The sequence below is a fragment of the Schistocerca nitens genome, chromosome 4 (assembly GCF_023898315.1).
Source record: "Schistocerca nitens isolate TAMUIC-IGC-003100 chromosome 4, iqSchNite1.1, whole genome shotgun sequence".
Lineage (NCBI taxonomy): Eukaryota > Metazoa > Arthropoda > Insecta > Orthoptera > Acrididae > Schistocerca > Schistocerca nitens.
The window spans coordinates 318,238,208-318,262,222 of record NC_064617.1 but is presented as its reverse complement, the minus strand read 5'-3'; the positions used below and the strand labels follow the sequence as shown (position 1 = coordinate 318,262,222).

Below are 24,015 nucleotides of genomic sequence, written 5' to 3'. Positions count from 1 at the left end.
TTTATCTTGTTGCTGATGGTGCCTTTTATCCTGCAAGTTTGTAAATATCGGGACTAAACTTCTTTGATTTTGACAGAGCCTCAAAAAAACACAAAGCCCAATGGGGCTTGCTGTTAGCTGGACTTGATGGCTGTTCATCAAAAAAGAAGATCCTGGAATTGTTTATTCCCAGCTCAGAAAGATATAGTGACGTCCATCAGTGGATCAAGCAGTTTACACTGAACCAAGGGATCAATGTCCATCATATGAGATTAGCAAAATTTTTGTACTTTCCTTCTGTACTGCCCTGGAGTGTGAGAGGGAAGGACAAGAATATTCATGATGTACTTTAATTTTTGAGTGGGGGAGAAGGGGAGTAAGGAATTTTATAACAGCATTCTAAGTGCCTAACAATGTATTTAATATCAGATTGGTCAACTCAACATGGACACAGATATTTTCTGACTGAAAAATTGGAAAAAGTGGGTCTGACCTGTGTCATTTTTGCATGAACATTTTCATCATTTCCAGTGGCTAAGAAAAAAATGAATAATGAATTTGCTTCAATTCTTTCTGCCATATAGTTTTTCTCTCATATAGGAAATAATGTTTTTTGCCAATTTGATCAATTAGTTTTTCCACCCTACATTTGTGAGTGAAACACACTGATTAATAAGCTAAATAGTTATTCTAGTAATTAATTAACAAGGTAACCTAATCTTGTCGAACATTTAGAGTTTGTGGTTGTAGAGTTACAACTAACTGATTATGGTTACAAAGACATAGCAGTTTTACATTATCCTTACCTTTTTAAGTGTTTGCACCCATGCTCGTGAACGTATCTGAATGTTTATTTCCTGATCTTTGATAAATTTCTTAACAACACATCTGAGACGAATACATTTTGTAGAATTGCACTGTATCAGTTGTTGAAAGTCATTGTCGGTTGCAACATCCCTTCTGAATCTATCGTAAAGTTTAAATTTATCTGTTTTTCCTTTGGATTGCTGCAACTTGGCTGAATGCCTAGAATTATCAGCATTCATGCTATCTGTTTCTTCATAGTACTCATCTTCCTCCTCATACTCATATTCTGTTTCTCCATCCACACTTTCATAATGCCTCTCTTCTGTGGCACTGGGATAAGACTGGCTATGACTCCATTGTTGAGAACTATATTTTCTGACACCACTTCCAATATCCTCAGTACTGCTGGCAAGGTGGGAATGTGCACTCTGTGCTGAACCTGATGAATGATGCTGTGAGGCAGTGCCTCTGCTAATGTCGTTCAGTGTCCTGTGTGTTCCTGACTGACTAACAGTGTTTGGTTCGCCTGAAATCCAATAATGTTTCAACTGACCATCAGAAGTGACAGATCCAGGGAAGAGGTGTTCTTCAACATGTAAGGTATCTGAAGTCTCTTCACCTCCAAAACCGGGAGCAGGTACAAAGCGAATGCCACCTTCTTTTGCAACGGGCTGCACAATACCATGATCAGTCACCACATGTGCAGTACTACTGAACTGAGATGTATTAGGAGATGTACGATGATGTACTTGTGATGACTCATAACTTTCAACTGATTTATTGATTCCAGCACCAATAGCACCTGTTTCCACAAGACCGAAAGCTCGTTCACTGTCTTCAGAAGTAGAAAAGCTGTAGTTGCTATAATGTCGTGTAGGCTTTCCACTTTCATCCCAAGTAACTGTATAGTTTCGATAAGTATAGATCCTTCTTCCTGTGCTAGTTTCATTGTCTGGTCCATAATAATAAGTAATATTGTATCCTTCACCACCACCGTGTCCCTTTTCGAACTGCTGTTTATGTGTTAGATCACCTCCTTCACTTACAGTCGATGACGATTGCCCTGTTGACAATTTATCATCTGTGAAAATTCCACCCTCTGCTTTGTGTTCTACAAGCGTTGTGTCTGCACCTGCTATTTGGTGATATGTAGTGTTACTAGATGTTACACGGTGTGTTTCAGTGATTGTAGATCTGCCGCCAACTGTTACTTCTGATGTGGTTTTTGATACAGAACTTCCTCCTGCACCTATGTTTCCTTGCTGTGTAGAGTAGATTGATCCTTCCAGACCTTTTCCTCTCTGTTCAATCTGCACAAACAAATAAAATAAAATGGCACATTTTAGTTATTTAACCAAATTAAATGCTTTTAGAGAGAACGTTTAAGATCTACATGATACACAATTTGCATATTCGTGATCATAGTCTTGGACTTATAAAAATGTTAGAAATTTGAAACTGTGTAACTCTGATTTATCTCCCAGTATTCTGACTATTTCAGTTCACCCTCTTAAATCTTTCCTAACTAAGTTTAACTTTAGTAAATCATGAGTCAGGATTGTTGACCAGAAGAGAAAAATGCAGTAGTGTGATAGACACATACAAAAAGTAAAAATTGGGGGAGGTTAAAAAGGAAGGGCAGGTCACTCAGACCGGGGGGGGGGGGGGGGGAAAGAGAAGGGCTATTGAGACTATCCTAGTGATCTACTGCCGAAGCACTCATAAAAGTTCATTGTTAAGGAGGATTAGAGTTTAATGGTAAGGGATATGGAGAGGGGGGGGGAATAAAAAGGGATGCCATCTGCTAGAATTCTGCTCAGAATACTACATACAAAAATCTGGCTAAAAAGTGAAACTGACAACAGTGAAGTGTTTTTTTGAGGGGCGAGAGGAGGGAATAAATGGTGCATTCTTCACAGTAGACAATAAACCCAAATCCACTGCAGTAGAAATTGGAGCTCCATGTAAGATTGAGTAGTTGGAAACTTATAATCAACTACCAAACTCGTCCCCAGATGTAACCAAAAGTTTCGGAGAAAACCTCTCTTTGATAATACATATGTTCCCCAGTCATAACTAGAAGAGACTTGTACCTTCCAACAAATGAGTAGGATAATTACAGTTTTTTAAGTGGTTGGTGTGGCAAGACGTGATGCAAAATAATACCAAATGCTTTCTCTGAAAACTAAATGGAGCAAATAGTTCAGTATCACACTTATGAAGGAAATATAATAGATCTGATGGTAACAAATAGAGCTGTCTTCTTTGAGGATGTCCATCCTGAAACCAGTATCACTGACCATGAGGTTGCTGTAGCAACAGTGATTACCATAATACAGAGGGCAACAAATACAAGCAGAAATATTTACATCTTCAGTTCACAAGGTTAACTGGCAGTAGGATCATATCTCAAGGTAGACAGAAGCATGTAGAGGAACTGTGGCTCAAGATTAAAAGGATGCTTTATGAATGAAAAATATGTGACACCTGTTTAATATTCCACAATATTTATTATTTAACTAACTGAGTTTTGGCTGTTTGGTCCTCATTGGGTAAAAAAATAAATCTGTGTGACTCTGAATTTTAAGAGATCAAAGACTTTAAACTATAACTAAACAAATAAAAGTATTATAGAACATTACACAAGTGTTGTGTGTTTGTTCATAATGTATAAAGTACTCTACTGTGAACCAACAGAACAGCTGATGAACACAGTTTTAAAAAAAACTGACTGAGGACTATAGAACAGTTCCTTTTGGGAGAGACTCTGCTTGGTAAACAGTCTGTTTCTTTACAAGTTTCTGTACACAGCGGCTTCTGCACAGTTATGTAAAACATAACATTGAACTATAGATAGAAAGATGTCAAATGAAACGTGTTTGACAATCAAAAGTCCAATACATGAAATCTTTAATGACTGCCACAGCAAAAGTATAACACCTCCTACAAAACACAAAGAAATTGTAATCTTATGTTAAAGCTGATAGTGGCATCATAGTTAGTGTCTAGACATATGTGGATGACACAGAAACCAAAATTGAGGATAGCAAGCAAAAACAAATTCTGAACTCCATTTTCAAATTTCCTTTCCAAAAATGATCCAGAGGTACTGCTCCAGTTTAACACTCTCACCTCTGCAAATATCATATAATATGGTTTTTAGCTGAGTTATCTCCTTTTTAAACAATAATATACTGTAGACCCTAGAACAAAAAACTATGCAGTGACTGGAAGAAAGCACAGGTCACAACTGTCTACAAGAATGGTAGCTAGAAGTGATCCAGAAAACCACTATACAGTGTCATTGAGATCTGTTGTTGTAGGACATTAAAACATATTCTGAGATAAAACATAGTGAGTTATCTTGAACACAGTAACCTCCTCCATGACAACAAGTTTATGTTAGGAAAACACTGGTCATAGGAGACCTAACTGTACTTTCCTCAGATGACACCCTAAACACCATGGATCAAGACAGTCATGTAAATGTGGTATTTCTTGACTTTTGAAAAGTTTTTGGCTTTGTATCACATCAACACACACACTAATGAGGGTACAGCCCTGTTATTTCCAAATTAAGTTTGTGATAGGGATGAGGATTTATTGGTAAGGAGGAGACAGCATTTTATCTTGGATAAAGAATCGGACAGATACAGAGGCAACTTCAGGCATGCCCCTGTGACGTAAGTTAGGACTCTACCTGTTCATGTTGTATTAATGACCTGACCGACAGTATCAATGGTAACCTCAGACATTTTGCCGATGATGCAGTTATATATGAGTATAATATGACACTATCTGAAAAAAGCTTCACAAGTATTTAATCAGATCTTCTTTAGATTTAAAAGTGGTACAAAGATTGACAACTTGCATTCAACATGCAGACGTGTAATACAGGGTGGCCCAGGAGGAATGGTCAGAATTTAGGGACAATGTGAAACACATCTCTTCTAGTGAATAACTGTTCATAGCTCTTAAGGTATGCATTTTAGAGCCAATGTTTACAAGGATTCTGCTTCGAATGTTCATCCCTGTCATATCCCTGAATACTAACCATTCTTCCTGAGACACACCGTATTGCACACTTCAAAAAAGCTGTGAAACTCGTAGCATTTGACTACAACAGCTGTGAGTCTCAGTTGGAATCAGTCAACTCATATGAAGATCAGGATATATCAGTTTGTAGGGATATAAAATGAAATGATCACATAGGCTGAGTTATAGATAAAGCAGGTTCAATTCTAGGATAGTGGGAAAATGCAGTCAGCCTACAAATGCAACTGCTATAGAACTCTCTTCTGTTCTATCCTCAAATGTTTCTCAACCATAGCAAATAGTGCTAACAGCAGCTATTGAACATAAGCAGAGAAGTGCAGCATGAATTTTCATGTAGGAGAGTCTTGGAAATGCTGGCAAAACTGAATTTGCAGGCTCCTGTGGATAGTCATCAACCATCCTGCACCACCTTGCTTACAAAGTTTCAAGTTGCAGTATACAGTGAATAATCCAAAATTACACCTCATCCCACTAAATATCACACATGTAAGGACCCCAAATATAAAATGAGACTAACTGCAGTGTGCACAGTGGATTTTAACAGTAATTTTTTGTGCTCCATATGTGAACGGAAAGGGAAGAAATCTTAATAAGGAAATCACCTTTTGCTATGCACTTTACAATGATTTGCACATTGTAGATGTAGATGAGCACCCTGTCTCAAGTAATAAATTTCATATTTTGTTTCCCTATTTTAATTTTAATGTTTAACATATAGTGAAGAATATTTGACTATTTAACTGGCAATTCACACATAGAGTTTTAATGCTTTGTTGAATTTCTCCATTCAACATTTAAAGCATTGTTATATAACAATTCCATTACAATATGGTGTAGTTGGAAATGTCACATTAAAAAGAGGTGTGTTAATTAATGAGATAAAGGTGGTTGTTGTGGTCTTCAGTTCAAAGATGGTTTGATGCAGCTCCCATGCTAATTCTTCCTGAGCAGTCTCTTCATTTCTGCATAATTGCAGCAACTTACATCCATTTGAATCTGCTTACTATGTCCAAGCCTTGGTCTCCCTCTCCAATTTTACTGTCCACACTTACCCATCATCCCCCCCCCCTCTCTCTCTCTTAAAATAAACCATCCTTGATGCCTCAGGATTTCAGAATTTGTCCTATCACCCAATCCCTTCTTTTGGTCAAGTTGACTTTTTCCCTTATTTGAGTCAGTAATTTATCATTAGTTATTTTATCTAACCATCTAATCTTCAGCATTCTTCAGTGGACTACAATCCAAAATCTTGTGGGAACTGTCTGTCATCCACATTTCACTTCCATGCGAGGCTATAACCCTGACAAACAGCTTCAGAAAAGGCTCCCTAACTCTTAAATTTATATTTGATGTTAACATGTTTCAAGCCTGCATTTTATATCCCCTTTACTTCTCCCTTCATCTGTTACTTGTAGGTTCAGTATTGCTGACATTTCTGTGGAATCAAAATGATCTCCTCCCCCCCCCCTCCCCCCCCCCCTTCCCTCCCCACCCAGATTAGCTTCCAGCAGTCATTTCATTCTTTTGTAGATAAGTTGTGTTACTATTTTGCAACCATTAATTGTGGTTTGATAATATACACAGCTGACAGCATATGCCCTCTTTGTCATTGGGATAATTACACTTTTCTTGGAGTATTTTGCCTGTCTTATATATCCTATTTAGCAGATGGTGTAGTTTTGTGTCTGGTTCTCCCAAGCATTTTAATCATTCCTTTAGGAATGTCAGGCACTCCAGGTATCTTGTTTTGACTAGGAATCCATTTCGTCTTTCATTTCCATTTCCATTACTTCCACCTTTCATATTCCCCTGACTTGCTTTGAACTGTCTTGCCATCTGAGCTCTGAATGTTCATGCAGCTGCTTCTCTTTTCTCCAAAGATATTTTCATTTTGTAACTTAAATTTGACATTTCATTTGTTATCCAAGGATGTTTTATTGTCTGCTGTCATCACTCCCTATACATCGACCTTCTATTGTATTTTTTTGCCTACTTCAGTCATTTATTGCCTAATGCTCCCTTTTAAACTCTCAACAATCTTTCTATCTTTTACATTATCCAGATCATATATCCTTAATTTCCAATCATTCTGCATTTCCTTCATCTTCAATCAGCATTTCATAACTAATAAATTGTGGTAGATACCACATCTGTTTCTGGAAATACTCTGCAGTTTAAAATCTGGTTGCTAAATTTGTCTAACTATCATTAGTAAATTTTCTGGTGTCTCCAGGTCCTACACATGCACAAGTTTCTTTTACTGTTTTCAAAACAAGGTTTACCAATGATTAAACAGTGCTCTGTGCAGAATTCTACCAGATGGCTTCCCTTTTTGTCCTTTTACCCCATTCCATGTTCACCTACTACTGAATTCCTATTCCCCATCAAAATTATATTTTCAAGACATGGTGAATAATTTACTTTATCTCATCATACATTTTTAGATCTCATTATTTGCAGAGCAAGTAGGCATGTATACTTGTACAACTGTTTTTGTTTAGCTTGGCTACAATAATGTGGTCATCTTACTGTTCATAGTACGACAATCACATCCCTATTTTAAAATCCTACTCCTACATTACCTTTATTTGGTTTTGTATGATTTCTCTGCACAATCTGTCCATATCTATTTTTAAATTATCTAACCTACCCATCAGATTAAAGAGCTAACAGTCCACACTCCTACTGGTAGAAAGTTACATTTGTTTTTTTCTGATGACAAAATCCTCCCAAGTAGTCCCTGCCCAGAGGTCCAAATGGGGGACTATTTTAACTCCAGAATATTTTGCCCAAGAGGATGCCGTCATCATTTAACCATACAGTAGAGCCACATGACCTCAGGAAGTATAATGTTTGTACTTTCTCCTTACTTTCATCTGTGACATATTTAAAACACAGCATGGCCAGGTTGGTTGATGATACAAGGTAAGATACTGTTGATCTGGAGACTTCTGAACAGGCTGCTGTCCCTCTTCAGAAACCACAAGTTAGTCTGTTAGTCTGGCCTCTCCACAGATAACCTTCCACTGTAGTTGTGTCTACATTACAGCTATCTGTTATGGCACATAAGCGATCACATTATGTCAAAGTCCATGGTTTGTGGGAGAAATATAGATGACAACACAACTATAAGAAACATTTTTGCTTTCTGCGTATTAATTTCCAAAACTTTTTATGGAGATATTTTTCAGTAAAGAAGACATAATATTGTATGAGTAATCATAGCATATTTATAAATTCATTTTCAGATATGAAGAACTTTATATCATTTTTACATTCAGCATCTGTACATTTTTCATGAAATGATGTACCAGAAGTAAACAAGGTACAGAGTATACCACGACTGAATTGATTAAAAGCATCCGTATTTTCATATAGTTTGAAGCTGATACTAATCAGCATAAGTAACATTTTGTAATAAAGTGTTAACTATAAAAGAATCTAGAGCTTGTAGTTTTAATATAATTACATTTTCTTTCGCTCAGAACTCTGTGGTAATATTCTTTAAATCCCATAGCTATTTTAACAATTCGAACATGATTATCACACATCGTCTTAATATGCTACCAAATCAGTTGGTATGTTTTAACTGCCCACAAAGAACAAACAATGTTTCTGTTTGATCTGTTAATTGTTAATACAGCAGTGTTCTTTAAATTTTGACAAGAGGTTTACTCTCTGATATTTTGATTTTCATTCACATAATATGGTACTTGATAGCTAATGAACAAAACTAGTGCATACAAAAGAACTCATCGTGAATGAGATGGAAATATAGATGCAACAAGTATGTACACTGGTGGAAAAAATAAGTATTTGATCAGTAGCTAAATAACCACAGTAAACAAAAATTAAATTATTAGAGTTGTGGTTTCACTCAAATGGATGAGAACTGAAAAATCAGTAAGTAATCATGAAAAAGGTAAGACTTAAAACTGAATCAAACAAATGTAATGAATAGCTAAATAAACCGGCATGGATTAGTAGCAAGTAGAAAAATGAACTATGACAACTAAGAGGGTCAATGTGGGACACAGAGAGAATGAAGATGAAGAAATTAATTAAGATTTAACATTGGTGGTCATGAGAATATACATTGTGCTAACAGTTAACTCATTGTGGAATTTAGTACTAGAGCATGATGTTTGTATTGAAACAGATATCAAAATCATTTGAACATTGTTAAATGATAGTTGGGTACTTCTGGAAATGGTAATGTGTAGAAGTCTGAAATGGAACATTAATTTTTCAATAAAGGTAGCTTGTATGTTCTGTAAGTCCAAAATGTTAAATCTTGGTTCTTTGAGGGAACAATAAAACTTGACAACAAACTGACAGTGAAGTTTTCCTTACCTTTAAAGTAAAAGGATTTGCATCTACCAGCTTGTCGCAGACAATAGGACCACTGACGTCGGGTTGCTCCAGTACATAAAAGAAGGGATCACCTTAACATAAAAGATAATTTATTTGATGTTAAATGTTTGATTTTAATACTGCATCATTAAATACAATATTATTTAAAATATGCATCAAATTGTACCTGCAAGTGTGTACATTGGCCAAAGGACATACACTTCAGCTTCCACAATGTCAGATGGTCCTTGATTGACTATTGTGTATGTATGTGTCACCTGGGGTCCAATCTCTGACTCACGAGTTATATTGACAGCACTGTAGGCTGTTGCATTATAATATAATTCTTGTGGATTTGATGCTCTGCAATAGAAGTATCACATCAGTTACAAAGCTTCATATGTTCATCGATAAGTAATTGAATTACAGATAATGTCTGCATTGGAGAGAGTGATAATGTCACTAAAGGAAATGGAATAGTTCAGCACATCACATCACATAACTGGATTGTTGTCAGGCCTTTTACTGGCTGTTTACTTGAGGGTCCAGCAAAGTATTGACAAGGCCACTGTATTTGATTTTGTGTGTGTGTGTGTGTGTGTGTGTGTGTGTGTGTGTGTCTCGCTCTAGCCCAAAAGGGAATTCGTCTGAAAGCTAGTGGATTTTTCTACCTTTGCTTCCCAATTACGTAGAGTCTACCAGAACTTCCCCTATAGAGGTTTTATCTGCATAGATGGACCAGAGTAAGCAAGTCATTAAGCCGGTTCAGTGCTGGACAGCAATAAACAGTGAATACTCATACATTTCAGAACTGCTTTCTCTCTATACGACACCACCTCTAACATGTACCACTGCTCATCATGCATCACAGGGCACATAGATTAGCATAAGTACAGAAACACCATCATTTGATGTTGAAATTGTGGGAACAGTAAACCTGAGCTGTCGAGTTACAATACATGTTATGCTGATGGCAGGGTATGAGTAGGTCAAAAACCACATCATATGATGCATCCCAGTTTCCAGAAGGGCACAATTCACACAATTAGTGGTTGCAGTCTTATGTAGGCAATCTTTACAAGGGATGAAATGAGGTTTCTGAATTGTCTGTGACTGTGTCACCAGCGAGTTATACAGGAACCTTTTGTCAAATCACATGCATAATTTCTTTCATCTACAACACGTCACAAGCAATATGCAGCACAGCATCGTTCCTGATGAGCATTTGAATGATGTGATGAACACACCACAGACGTGCTCATGTGCCCCCATCCCTCTGAGTCACCTAGTTTTGACACTCGAGGGGTGGCATCAAACAAGATGTGCAGGCCTTGGACCCACCTGTGACTAATCTCCAAGAGTTATGAACAATAGTTGAGTGGTAATGACACTTTGGTGTCTTGTGGAGTCACTGTCACAATTCTTGCCACCATCATCAGAGCAAAAGAGACTTCTACATTCTGTTACAGGCTGTTTGGGTAGGAAAGGTGAATATTTTAAACAGTGATAGTATAAGTAATTCTGAACAAAAAATATTATATGAACATAGGTCTGCAAATTCTTCATTAGGGAGGTATCGGCACTGAAAGGAACTTTAATTCTGCAAAATTGATGTGCACAACATGAACATATATGCAATACAACTGGACCATGATGTGATTTTCTTGCAAACAATGCATGAGTACATGCCATGTTTATGCTATACAACGTACCACATATTATGGTCATGTGACATACGTAGTACAATCACCTGTTGTTCGCACAGTTGTGCCATGTAAGCCGCATTGTGTAGTGTACCAGTGACGGATCAGTTAGCTGTGTAGCATATGTGTTAACCGAGTTCATACAAGTGCTGCTAACAATGCCATGCATCAACAGTAATGAGGAATACGCAGATATGGTGTCTGTTTGTGGCTTCTGCTATGGTAGTGCTACAGCTGTAAGAGAAGAATGCCACAGACACTTTCTGACTCCATGATTACCTGATCGCAGTGTGTTTACCAAAGTGTTTATTACTTTGCATGCAACAGGCTCTCTTCCAAGCAGACATTTTTCACCTGAGTGCGCGTATCAACAAACTTTGCAAGAACAGGAAGAAATTATCGCAAGTGTTGAGCGAAGTCCCAGTACGAGCATACGAAGAATGTCCCCGCATATTAATGTCCCAGAGACATGCATATGGGAAACATTACATGTGGAAAACCTGTATCCATTTTACATACAGAGTGCCCAAAATCGCCACATTGGCAACAATGCCCAATGACTTCAATTATGTCACTGGGTAATTGAGAATAGTCATTTGCTTCCATACATACTATTCGTTGACGAAGTCTAGTTTTCACGACATGTAATAAACAGCGCACACAATAGTCATCAATGGTCAGCGGAAAATACATACGCTTCAGTGGATAGCAATTTCCAAGTTTGTTGTGCCATAAATGTTTGGTACGGCATCATCGGTAACCTTTTGATAGGTCCATTTATTATCAATCAGTGATTGACAGGAGAGAGGTACCTGCATTTTTTGGAAAATTCATTTGTGGAACTATTGCTAGACGTTCCTTTAGCCAAGTGAACTGAAATGTACTTTCAACATGATGGTGCCCCTCCACACCTTACCTTACATGTGAGGAATCATCTCAACCACACCTACTCTAATCACTGGATTGGCTGTGGTGGTGCTATTAACTGGCCTCCAAGATCACCTGTCCTTACACCTCTAGATTTCTGTTGGGGTTGGATGAAATCAGAGGTGCACAAAGTGAAAGTAAATACACGAGATGAACTGCTTCAGTGCATCATGCTGAATTGATTAGGAACCAACCACAGGCAATTGAACAAGCAACACAACATATTATCGCTAGAGCTCAAAAGTGCATTGATGTTCATGGTGGGATATTTGAACCTGTTCTGTGAACTGTGCAACATCTGCACGGTCAGTGTTAAAGCCATTTGTAAAAGATGTAGTTTGTCTTTTTCAACTGAATACATGTAACATGCATGTTGTAATGTATTATGTAATAAATGTAAAATAAATAAACATTATGTAAAACTGTTTAATGTAATTATACTTCTCTTTAACATTGTTTTCAAGAAAATCACGTTACGGTCCAGTTGTGCATATATGTTCATGTTGTACACATCAGTTTTGCAGAATTAAAGTTCCTTTCAATACCCATACCTCCCTAGCGAAGCATTTGCGGACCTATGTTCATATAACATTTTTTGTTCAGAATTACTTATACTATCACTGTGTAAAATATTGACCTTTCCTCCCCAAACACCCTGTTTATGACTTAGCTCAGAGAGAAATAGAATAGGAACCTTTGCTTCTATCACTTGGCAGGTAGAATTTTTTTATGGCTTTCTACCTTCTTCCGGTAATCTTTTCAGCATTTCATTCCACTGAAATTCCTTACATCCAATTCAACAAGTGTGTGTAGATGGATATTCAACATTCTTACTTACAAATAAAGTGAAACAGCTCAGTAGCTGGTTAGAAATGAGTGCAGTTAAAGAATTGCTATCATTAGGCTAGAAATATACTGCAGACCTACTAGTTCATCATCCAAAGAGAGGACTAATTAAGCAAGCTTAATGAATCTATAAATAATTTGGCAGAAAAATGTAATAATGCACAAGTCAAACAGCAATAAATGCTTGACACAGTGGCCAACACTGAAGTGATGTTCAGACTATAACTGAAGCATGAGTCACACATATATAACAACACACACACACACACACACACACACACACACAAAAACAAACAAACTGCTGTCTCAGGCAGCTGAAACCACACTGTGAGCAGCAGCACCAGTGCATGATGGGAGTGGCAACTGGGTGGGGTAAGGAGGAGGCTGGAGTGGGAAGGGGGAGGGATAGTATGGTGAAGGTAGTGGACAGAAAAGTGTTGCAGGTTACACTGAGGGCAGGGGAGAGATGAGAGGTGGGGGGAGGGGGGAGTAGCGGAAAAGGAGAGAAATAAAAATACTGGGTGTGGTGGTGGAATGATGACTGTAGTGCTGTAATGGGATGGGAACAGGGTAGGGGCTGGATGGGTGAGGACAGTGACTAATTGACTTCGTTAGTCACTGTCCTTACCCATCTTGCCCCTTCCCTGTTCCCATTCCAGCACTACACAGTCGTCATTCCACCACCACACACAGTCTTTTTATTTCTCTCCTTTTCCACTACTTCCCCCAACTCTCCATCTCTCTCCTGCCCACAGTCTAACCTGTGGCATTTTGCTGTCTACCACTCCCACTGTACTATCCCTCCCCCCTTCCTGCTCCAGCCTCCTCCTTACCCCCACCCAGTTGCCACTCCCATCATGGACTGGTGCTGCTGCTCACAGTGTGGTTACAGTTGCCCAAAGACCTTGTAAAAAAATAACTAGACTCACTGATGGCGCTGCAGTCGCGGGATAATTTGAACCTTCGGCTGGACACCATTATAGTGGTTGTAGTCTGATGTGTTGTGTAGTATTGTTGTTTATGAAGACCCTGATTCAGCGTTGTATATTTGTTGGGGCGTACATACAGTATTTGTTACTCATAATTCTACTGTCTGTATGTTCCAATCAAAAGAAGTACAATGGTGAAGAGTTGTGCAGTGATTAATTGTACAAATAAATTCAAGAAAGGAGCAAATATTACATTTCACAGGTATGTGGATATTTTAAGTTGATTTTTATGTCAGTGCACTTGCTTAGTAAATGTTTTTGTAACACGGTATTAGCATAATGTCTGTGCATCTATTTGCAGGTTTCGTTTCTCAAAACCACAGCTGTTACAAAAATGGTTACACGCTGTCAGGAGGCAGGATTTCCGACCAACAGAATACCATTTTATATGTTCCAATCATTTTGAAGAAAGTTGTTTCCTTGCAAATTACAGATATCACAGAGAGCTGAAAGATGATGCTGTTCCACCCATATTTCGTTTTCCAAACCATATGCAGCAGAAGGTAAATTTTTCTTTGTGAACCATATTTTATTTTAACAATAAAAGTTTTAAAGAGGTTGAGTTGCAAGCAACACAAAATTTGAGTTAGCAGGCTTTTTATCATTATAAAATGCAACTGAATGTGTGTAATTGTATTCTGATTTCACAACTTCTCTCGATGGAACAATTGTTGAGTTTTATTTTTTCTTGCATTTTATGGGACAAACAGAAATTCAACACAATAAGGAAAACACAATTTAGGCACAGTATCATCAATTCACTATGTGAGAAATCTGTAAAATAGTTGGATACAATATGATCCATAGCCTACTAAGTGTAACAGTGTGCTTCAAATTAATTACCAAATACCTTATCTTCATAATCTATTTGGTAATATCTTTAAAGTCTCTGTAGTATAGTTCTGAACAAAAACGTAAGTGTTAGAACTTCTAGTTTAACAAGTATATTTAGAAACGACACAACAACACATATATGTCACAGAGTAAGTTGACATGTGAACACGTTAGCGTTCAGATAAGCACTGAGTCTCAGTCTAGCGGCCGCTGCTCGGCTGGCCGCTTAGGTGGCACCGCTGCTGCATGGCTGGCAGGCAGACAGCGCCGCACGTAGAGGACGTGCGTAATTGCGCGGCGGCACTTTAAATGATCGGCGAGTCACAACAGTAAGTGTGTGTGTGTGTGTGTGTGTGTGTGTGTGTGTGTGTGTTTTGAAATGTGCTTTTTTCTGTAAATACTTGGCATATAGTTGAAGTTATAATCATGTGTGTAGTATAACCCTTATACTGTGCTTATCATGATGTTTATTGTGTTTAAATCATGAAACAAGCAACTAATTATCATAAGACTGTTTTGTTCTTCATTCTCCTATTTTAGTAATGTTGATAAATATTTCTGTTTTAGACAATTACACCATGTACCTCGAAAACTCCTAGTAAAGCAGCTAGTTCCACTGCCACAGCTGAACGAGAAATGGAAGCAGAACCCCCAACAAGTACTGGTAGTGTTAACAATGATCACATTTATTCACTGCAAAAAAGTACAAGGACATGCAAAAGACCTTGTAGTGAAATAATAGAAAAGAAGGATTGTATGATTAGAAGCATAAGAAAACAATTGTATGCAAAGAAAGTGAAGTGTGAAAGACAAGAAGAGAAAATAGAGTGTTTAAAGGAGCTTGTGACTGATTTGCAAGCCAAAAATTTAATCAGTGAGAGAACTGCTGGCCTAATTGAGGAGACTTTTTCCAATGTCCTTGTAGAATTATTTAGGAGAATGTTTTCTGGCAAGAACAATGACTACTCTGAAAACCTGAAGTCGTTTTCATTAACTTTGTATTTTTATTCTCCATGTGCATATGAATACATGCATAACTCATTAGACTTAGCTTTGCCACATCCAAATACACTAAGATGCTGGTACAACTCTGTAGATGGAAAGCCAGGGTTTGTGGCGGAAGCATTTTCAGAAATTTCAGAAAGAGCAAAGCAGGTAAAGGGTGATGTTTACGTTTGTTTAACATTTGATGAAATGTCGATTAAAAAAAGACTAGACTGGGATGGGAATCAGTTCATTGGTTATGTTGACAGAGGTTTTGGGGTTCAGAATGAAGAATTAGTGGAAGCCAAAGACACATTAGTGCTTCTTTTTGTGGGTGTAAACACTAATTGGAAAATTGCAATTGCGTATTTTTTAGTTAATAGCATGTCCTCTGAAGAAAAGTTTGGTGTGGTGCAGAATGCACTCAGACTCTTGCACGAAGTTAATGTGAAGTGTGTGGGCCTCACATTTGATGGTCTAAACACTAACTTGACACTTGTCTCAAAACTAGGAGCAATTATAAATGTTAACCATTTGCAGCCTTACTTTTTGCATCCCAGTACTGCCGAAAAAGTATTTATATTGCTTGATGCCTGTCATATGTTAAAATTAGTAAGAAATTTATTTTCAGATATGAAAGTGATGATAGAAGTGCATGGAAATGTCATGAAGTGGGAACACATAGTTGCATTAGAAAAATTAGTGTTGGAGGGCCTAGTTTTGGGTAACAGATTGAAATCATGTTACATTTCAGAGACAAAAGATGAAAGTAAAATTAGCTGTACAAGTGCTTAGTTCCTCAGTTTGTACAAGCCTAAGGTACTTAAGTGAAGACCTACAGCTTGATACCTTTGAAGATGCTAAAGGTACAGCAGATTTTTGTGAAATGTTTGATAGGCTATTTGACATTTGCAATTGCAAACGTCCATTAGCAGCTGTTTACAAATCTGCTTTACAGGTCTCAAACAAACCCATCTGGGAGCCTTTCTATCAGAGGCAGAATCTTATTTATTGGGTTTGAAAGATATTGCTGGAAAAGAGATCTATAAGACACAGCGTAAAACTCCAATAATAGGATTCTTATGCATCATCCACAGTATTATGGGGCTGTTTGTTGATCTTGTTGAGAATGATTACCTCAAATATTTGTTAATGTATAAATTCAGCCAAGATCATATAGAGATGTTGTTCTGCATGATACGAGGTAGGTTTGATTGGAATAATAATCCTTTTGCTTTGCAGTTCCATTCTGCTTACAGGCAACTATTAGTGAGGAATGAGATAAAATGTAAAAGCTCTGGGGACTGTTCATCAGAATCTGTAACTCCATTATTGTCTTGGAAAAAGGATATGTTTCAAGAAATGTGGTTTGATCCCGTTATATTTTCAAAAAGTTGAGTGAATGATATTGATATAGGCCTTATATCTGAATTGAATGAAAATTGGTCTCACATACAAGACTATGACTATATTCAGTCACCCTCCATCCTGACAGAATATTCAGAAAATACTGTAGTGCACATAGCTGGCTATGTTGTGCTGCATTTGAAAATGTTGTAATGTGTTCAACATGTGTTTTTTCCCTTTTTGGAACTTAAGATGATTTAATGTATAACAAGTTTTTAAGAAGGAAAAATAACGGTGGCTTGACAATACCTTCACATAGTGTTGTAATAGTATGTTCCAAGCCACCTAGAGGCAATATTAAACTTGTAGTGGAAATTAAAGTACTGGAGAAACTACAGCACTTCAGTGTATTTGAAGAATTAAATGTCCATGCAAGAGACGATTTACTGCCAGAAAATCATATTGTACTACTATTGAGGGCCATAATTTCATGTTATATGAAAATCGGATTGCATCATGTAGCAGGTAGTTACAATTTTACTCTTCTCAAAGAAGTGCTAAGGCAACACTTTAATAAATCTGTTTTGTTCCTTAATCAATAATAAAGTGGTTTAAAATTAGAATGCTTTTCATTTGTAAACTTTGAATAAAAATCTTGAAGTTTCATGAAACAGCTTGCTGCATTTGTCTGGAATATGTTACAAACTTTTGACTGAAAACTACAATAAAACTTTGCTGGTTATAACTTAGTAGCAATAACAGCAGGGTTAATTTTTTGCTGGTAGAACTTTGATTCATTACTCAGAGCAGTCACTTTTTCTGTAAAACTATCAACTAATGTTTGACTACCGTTGTGGATTACCTTTCTTTTACCTAGGTAAGTGTGATGTTATCATGCAGTTAAGAAATGAAAAATTTTCATAAGCTAAAATTGGATAGCCTTCATAGGGAGGTGGGTATTTCTATTCTTCAGGGAGAGTAGAAAGTAAATATTGCTTGTGTGCTGTAAGTCTAACCTTCATAGAGGGGAAAATAAGTTCATGAATAACAGAAAGTGTAAATTAATCAACATGCTGTAACTCTAGATTAGATCAGGGACTTACATTTTCAGGAGTGATACATTACTACCTTTACATTTTTGAACAGTAACTGTTATTTTTGACAGTACTTGTGCAAATGTTTGTTTATTTCACATGTTTCATTCTGTGGGGCTATGAAGTTGCTCAGAAACTGATGAAAAAACCACACATATAAACTGAAGATTAGATCTTCGAAAGTAAATATTGTGACTAGTGTGATACTGGATGCCTGCCTGAAGTCTTGTTTGTTGTAGCTGGCTGATTGGTAGTGTTAGGTTAGGTTGAAACTTGATTATTTTGTCATGAGTTGCCAAAGCACTATGCCATATATAACACACTTCTCGTCATAAAATCTAAAGCAAGGTAGTCAGAAAATATTTATTAACATAGTGGGCAAATCTTCGAGTATTTTGATGCATTTTGCGTACATCTATCATAAATTAATTATGAACAATGCTAGGGGTCCAGTACATAACTTTTAGCCATGGCAGATTCCATGTAGTACGTAAGATAAATTCATAAACAGTGACTAGTTGCTGTTTGTTCATAAATTAAAATGTATATTGTAGTAACTTATTTAAATGAGGCATTATGTTTGTGACCCAACTCAAGGGAAGGCATTTTATAACCAAAAGCGATGTATAAACATTCGAACTCCGCACATAAGTTTGCCACTCTAATGGCCGCCGGCCAGCTATTCAATTTGTCCGCTTTTCACAGTTGACCACTCGTGCAGTTGTGGGGGCCTGCAGTTGTCTGAGACTGCAGTCATGTGCATGAGTTGCATTGTTGTTGTTGTGGTCTTCAGTCCTGAGACTGGTTTGATGCAGCTCTCCATGCTACTCTATCCTGTGCAAGCTTCTTCATCTCCCAGTACCTACTGCAACCTACATCCTTCTGAATCTGCTTAGTGTATTCATCTCTTGGTCTCCCTCTACGATTTTTACCCTCCACGCTGCCCTCCAATGCTAAATTTGTGATCCCTTGATGCCTCAAAACATGTCCTACCAGCCGATCCCTTCTTCTAGTCAAGTTGTGCCACATACTTCTCTTCTCCCCAATCCTATTCAATACTTCCTCATTAGTTACGTGATCTACCCACCTTATCTTCAGCATTCTTCTGTAGCACCACATTTCGAAAGCTTCTATTCTCTTCTTGTCCAAACCGGTTATCGTCCATGTTTCACTTCCATACATGGCTACACTCCATACAAATACTTTCAGAAACGACTTCCTGACACTTAAATCTATACCCGATGTTAACAAATTTCTCTTCTTCAGAAACGATTTCCTTGCCATTGCCAGTCTACATTTTATATCCTCTCTACTTCGACCATCATCAGTTATTTTACTCCCTAAATAGCAAAACTCCTTTACTACTTTGAGTGTCTCATTTCCTAATCTAATCCCCTCAGCATCACCCGATTTAATTTGACTACATTCCATTATCCTCGTTTTGCTTTTGTTGATGTTCATCTTATATCCTCCTTTCAAGACACTGTCCATTCCGTTCAACTGCTCTTCCAAGTCCTTTGCTGTCTCTGACAGAATTACAATGTCATCGGCGAACCTCAAAGTTTTTATTTCTTCTCCATGAATTTTAATACCTAATCCGAATTTTTCTTTTGTTTCCTTTACTGCTTGCTCAATATACAGATTGAATAACATTGGGGAGAGACTACAACCCTGTCTCACTCCTTTCCCAACCACTGCTTCCCTTTCATGCCCCTCGACTCTTATAACTGCCATCTGGTTTCTGTACAAATTGTAAATAGCCTTTCGCTCCCTGTATTTTACCCCTGCCACCTTCAGAATTTGAAAGAGAGTATTCCAGTTAACGTTGTCAAAAGCTTTCTCTAAGTCTACAAATGCTAGAAACATAGGTTTGCCTTTTCTTAATCTTTCTTCTAAGATAAGTCGTAAGGTTAGTATTGCCTCACGCGTTCCAACATTTCTACGGAATCCAAACTGATCTTCCCCGAGGTCCACTTCTACCAGTTTTTCCATTCATCTGTAAAGAATTCGCGTTAGTATTTTGCAGCTGTGACTTATTAAACTGATAGTTCGGTAATTTTCACATCTGTCAACACCTGCTTTCTTTGGTATTGGAATTATTATATTCTTCTTGAAGTCTGTGGGTATTTCGCCTGTCTCATACATCTTGCTCACCAGATGGTAGAGTTTTGTCATGACTGGCTCTCCCAAGGCCATCAGTAGTTCTAATGGAATGTTGTCTACTCCCGGGGCCTTGTTTCGACTCAGGTCTTTCAGTGCTCTGTCAAACTCTTCACGCAGTATCTTATCTCCCATTTCATCTTCATCTACATCCTTCTGCCTTCCCTTCTTTGCTTAGAACTGGGTTGCCATCTGAGCTCTTGATATTCATACAAGTGGTTCTCTTCTCTCCAAAGGTCTCTTTAATTTTCCTGTAGGCAGTATCTATCTTACCCCTAGTGAGACAAGCCTCTACATCCTTACATTTGTCCTCTAGCCATCCCTGCTTAGCCATTTTGCACTTTCTGTCGATCTCATTTTTGAGACGTTTGTATTCCTTTTTGCCTGCTTCATTTACTGCATTTTTATATTTTCTCCTTTCATCAATTAAATTCAATATTTCTTCTGTTACCCAAGGATTTCTATTAGCCCTCGTCTTTTTACCTACTTGATCCTCTGCTGCCTTCGCTACTTCATCCCTCAGAGCTACCCATTCTTCTTCTACTGTATTTCTTTCCCCCATTCCTGTCAATTGTTCCCTTATGCTCTCCCTGAAACTCTCTACAACCTCTGGTTTATCCAGGTCCCATCTCCTTAAATTCCCACCTTTTTGCAGTTTCTTCAGTTTCAATCTGCAGTTCATAACCAATAGATTGTGGTCAGAATCCACATCTGCCCCTGGAAATGTCTTACAATTTAAAACCTGGTTTCTAAATCTCTGTCTTACCATTATATGATCTATCTGATACCTATTAGTATCTCCAGGATTCTTCCAGGTATACAACCTTCTTTTATGATTCTTGAACCAAGTGTTAGCTATGATTAAGTTATGCTCTGTGCAAAATTCTACAAGGCGGCTTCCTCTTTCATTTCTTCCCCCGAATCCATATTCACCTACTATGTTTCCTTTTCCTACTGACGAATTCCAGTCACCCATGACTATTAAATTTTCGTCTCCCTTCACTACCTGAATAATTTCTTTTATCTCGTCATACATTTCATCAATTTCTTCATCATCTGCAGAGCTAGTTGGCATATAAACTTGTACTACTGTAGTAGGCATGGGCTTTGTGTCTATCTTGGCCACAATAATGCGTTCACTATGCTGTTTGTAGTAGCTAACCTGCACTCCTATTTTTTTATTCATTGTTAAACCTACTCCTGCATTACCCCTATTTGATTTTGATTTTGTATTTATAACCCTGTAATCACCTGACCAAAAGTCTTGTTCCTCCTGCCACCGAACTTCACTAATTCCCACTATATCTAACTTTAACCCATCCATTTCCCTTTTTAAATTTTCTAACCTACCTGCCCGATTAAGGGATCTGACATTCCACGCTCCGATCCGTAGAATGCCAGTTTTCTTTCTCCTGATAACGACGTCCTCCTGATTAGTCCCCGCCCGGAGATCCGAATGGGGGACTATTTTACCTCCGGAATATTTTACCCAAGAGGACGCCATCATCATTTAATCATACAGTAAAGCTGCATTTCCTCGGGAAAAATTACGGCTGTAGTTTCCCCTTGCTTTCAGCCGTTCGCAGTACCAGCACAGCAAGGCCGTTTTGGTTAATGTTACAAGGCCAGATCAGTCAATCATCCAGACTGTTGCCCCCCTGCAACTACTGAAAAGGCTGCTGCCCCTCTTCAGGAACCACATGTTTGTCTGGCCTCTCAACAGATACCCCTCCGTTGTGGTTGCACCTACGGTACGGCCATCTGTATCGCTGAGGCACGCAAGCCTCCTCACCAACGGCAAGGTCCATGGTTCATATATATATATATATATATATATATATATATATATATATGTGTGTGTGTGTGTGGATGGATGTGTGTGTGTGTGTGTGTGTGTGCGCGCGCGAGTGTATACCCGTCCTTTTTTCCCCCTAAGGTAAGTCTTTCCGCTCCCAGGATTGGAATGACTCCTTACCCTCTCCCTTAAAACCCACATCCTTTTGTCTTTCCCTCTCCTTCCCTCTTTCCTGATGAGGCAACAGTTTGTTGCGAAAGCTTGAATTTTGTGTGTATGTTTGTGTTTGTTTTTGTGTCTATCGACCTGCCAGCGCTTTCGTTTGGTAAGTCACATCATCTTTGTTTTTAGATATATTTTTCCCATGTGGAATGTTTCCCTATATATATATATATATATATATATATATATATATATATATATATATATATATATATATATATATATATATATATATATACACTCCTGGAAATGGAAAAAAGAACACATTGACACCGGTGTGTCAGACCCACCATACTTGCTCCGGACACTGCGAGAGGGCTGTACAAGCAATAATCACACGCACGGCACAGCGGACACACCAGGAACCGCGGTGTTGGCCGTCGAATGGCGCTAGCTGCGCAGCATTTGTGCACCGCCGCCGTCAGTGTCAGCCAGTTTGCCGTGGCATACGGAGCTCCATCGCAGTCTTTAACACTGGTAGCATGCCGCGACAGCGTGGACGTGAACCGTATGTGCAGTTGACGGACTTTGAGCGAGGGCGTATAGTGGGCATGCGGGAGGCCGGGTGGACATACCGCCGAATTGCTCAACACGTGGGGCGTGAGGTCTCCACAGTACATTGATGTTGTCGCCAGTGGTCGGCGGAAGGTGCACGTGCCCGTCGACCTGGGACCGGACCGCAGCGACGCACGGATGCACGCCAAGACCGTAGGATCCTACGCAGTGCCGTAGGGGACCGCACCGCCACTTCCCAGCAAATTAGGGACACTGTTGCTCCTGGGGTATCGGCGAGGACCATTCGCAACCGTCTCCATGAAGCTGGGCTACGGTCCCGTACACCGTTAGGCCGTCTTCCGCTCACACCCCAACATCGTGCAGCCCGCCTCCAGTGGTGTCGCGACAGGCGTGAATGGAGGGACGAAAGGAGACGTGTCGTCTTCAGCGATGAGAGTCGCTTCTGCCTTGGTGCCAATGATGGTCGTATGCGTGTTTGGCGCCGTGCAGGTGAGCGCCACAATCAGGACTGCATACGACCGAGGCACACAGGGCCAACACCCGGCATCATGGTGTGGGGAGCGATCTCCTACACTGGCCGTACACCACTGGTGATCGTCGAGGGGACACTGAATAGTGCACGGTACATCCAAACCGTCATCGAACCCATCGTTCTACCATTCCTAGACCGGCAAGGGAACTTGCTGTTCCAACAGGACAATGCACGTCCGCATGTATCCCGTGCCACCCAACGTGCTCTAGAAAGTGTAAGTCAACTACCCTGGCCAGCAAGATCTCCGGATCTGTCCCCCATTGAGCATGTTTGGGACTGGATGAAGCGTCGTCTCACGCGGTCTGCACATCCAGCACGAACGCTGGTCCAACTGAGGCGCCAGGTGGAAATGGCATGGCAAGCCGTTCCACAGGACTACTTCCGGCATCTCTACGATCGTCTCCATGGGAGAATAGCAGCCTGCATTGCTGCGAAAGGTGGATATACACTGTACTAGTGCCGACATTGTGCATGCTCTGTTGCCTGTGTCTATGTGCCTGTGGTTCTGTCAGTGTGATCATGTGATGTATCTGACCCCAGGAATGTGTCAATAAAGTTTCCCCTTCCTGGGACAATGAATTCAGGGTGTTCTTATTTCAGTTTCCAGGAGTGTGTATATAGAGGCCACTCATACCTCACCTGTCATTCAACATCATCTTTGCCTCTTCACTTCCGCCTCGACTGACATCTCTGCCCAAACTCTTTGTCTTTAAATATGTCTGCTTGTGAGATGTCTGCTTGTGTCTGTATATGTGTGGATGGATATGTGTGTGTGTGTGTGTGTGTGTGTGTGTGTGTGTGCGTGTGCGTGTGCGAGTGTATACCCGTCCTTTTTTCCCCCTAAGGTAAGTCTTTCCTCTGACTCCGCATC

The 24,015-nt window shown here is 39.0% G+C and overlaps 1 protein-coding gene across 1 annotated transcript in view; it reads right to left on the bottom strand.

Annotated features, from left to right (window-relative positions):
• Nucleotides 1-24,015, bottom strand: part of LOC126253554 (integrin alpha-PS2-like) — a 392,425-nt gene that overhangs the window by 6,747 nt on the left and 361,663 nt on the right. The window contains exons 16-18 of the mRNA XM_049954962.1: nt 9,383-9,558; nt 9,196-9,287; nt 786-2,096 (exon numbers count right to left, since the gene is read on the bottom strand). Of these exons, the coding sequence (XP_049810919.1) occupies nt 786-2,096; nt 9,196-9,287; nt 9,383-9,558 (1,579 nt within the window). The remainder of the gene's footprint in view (nt 1-785; nt 2,097-9,195; nt 9,288-9,382; nt 9,559-24,015) is intronic.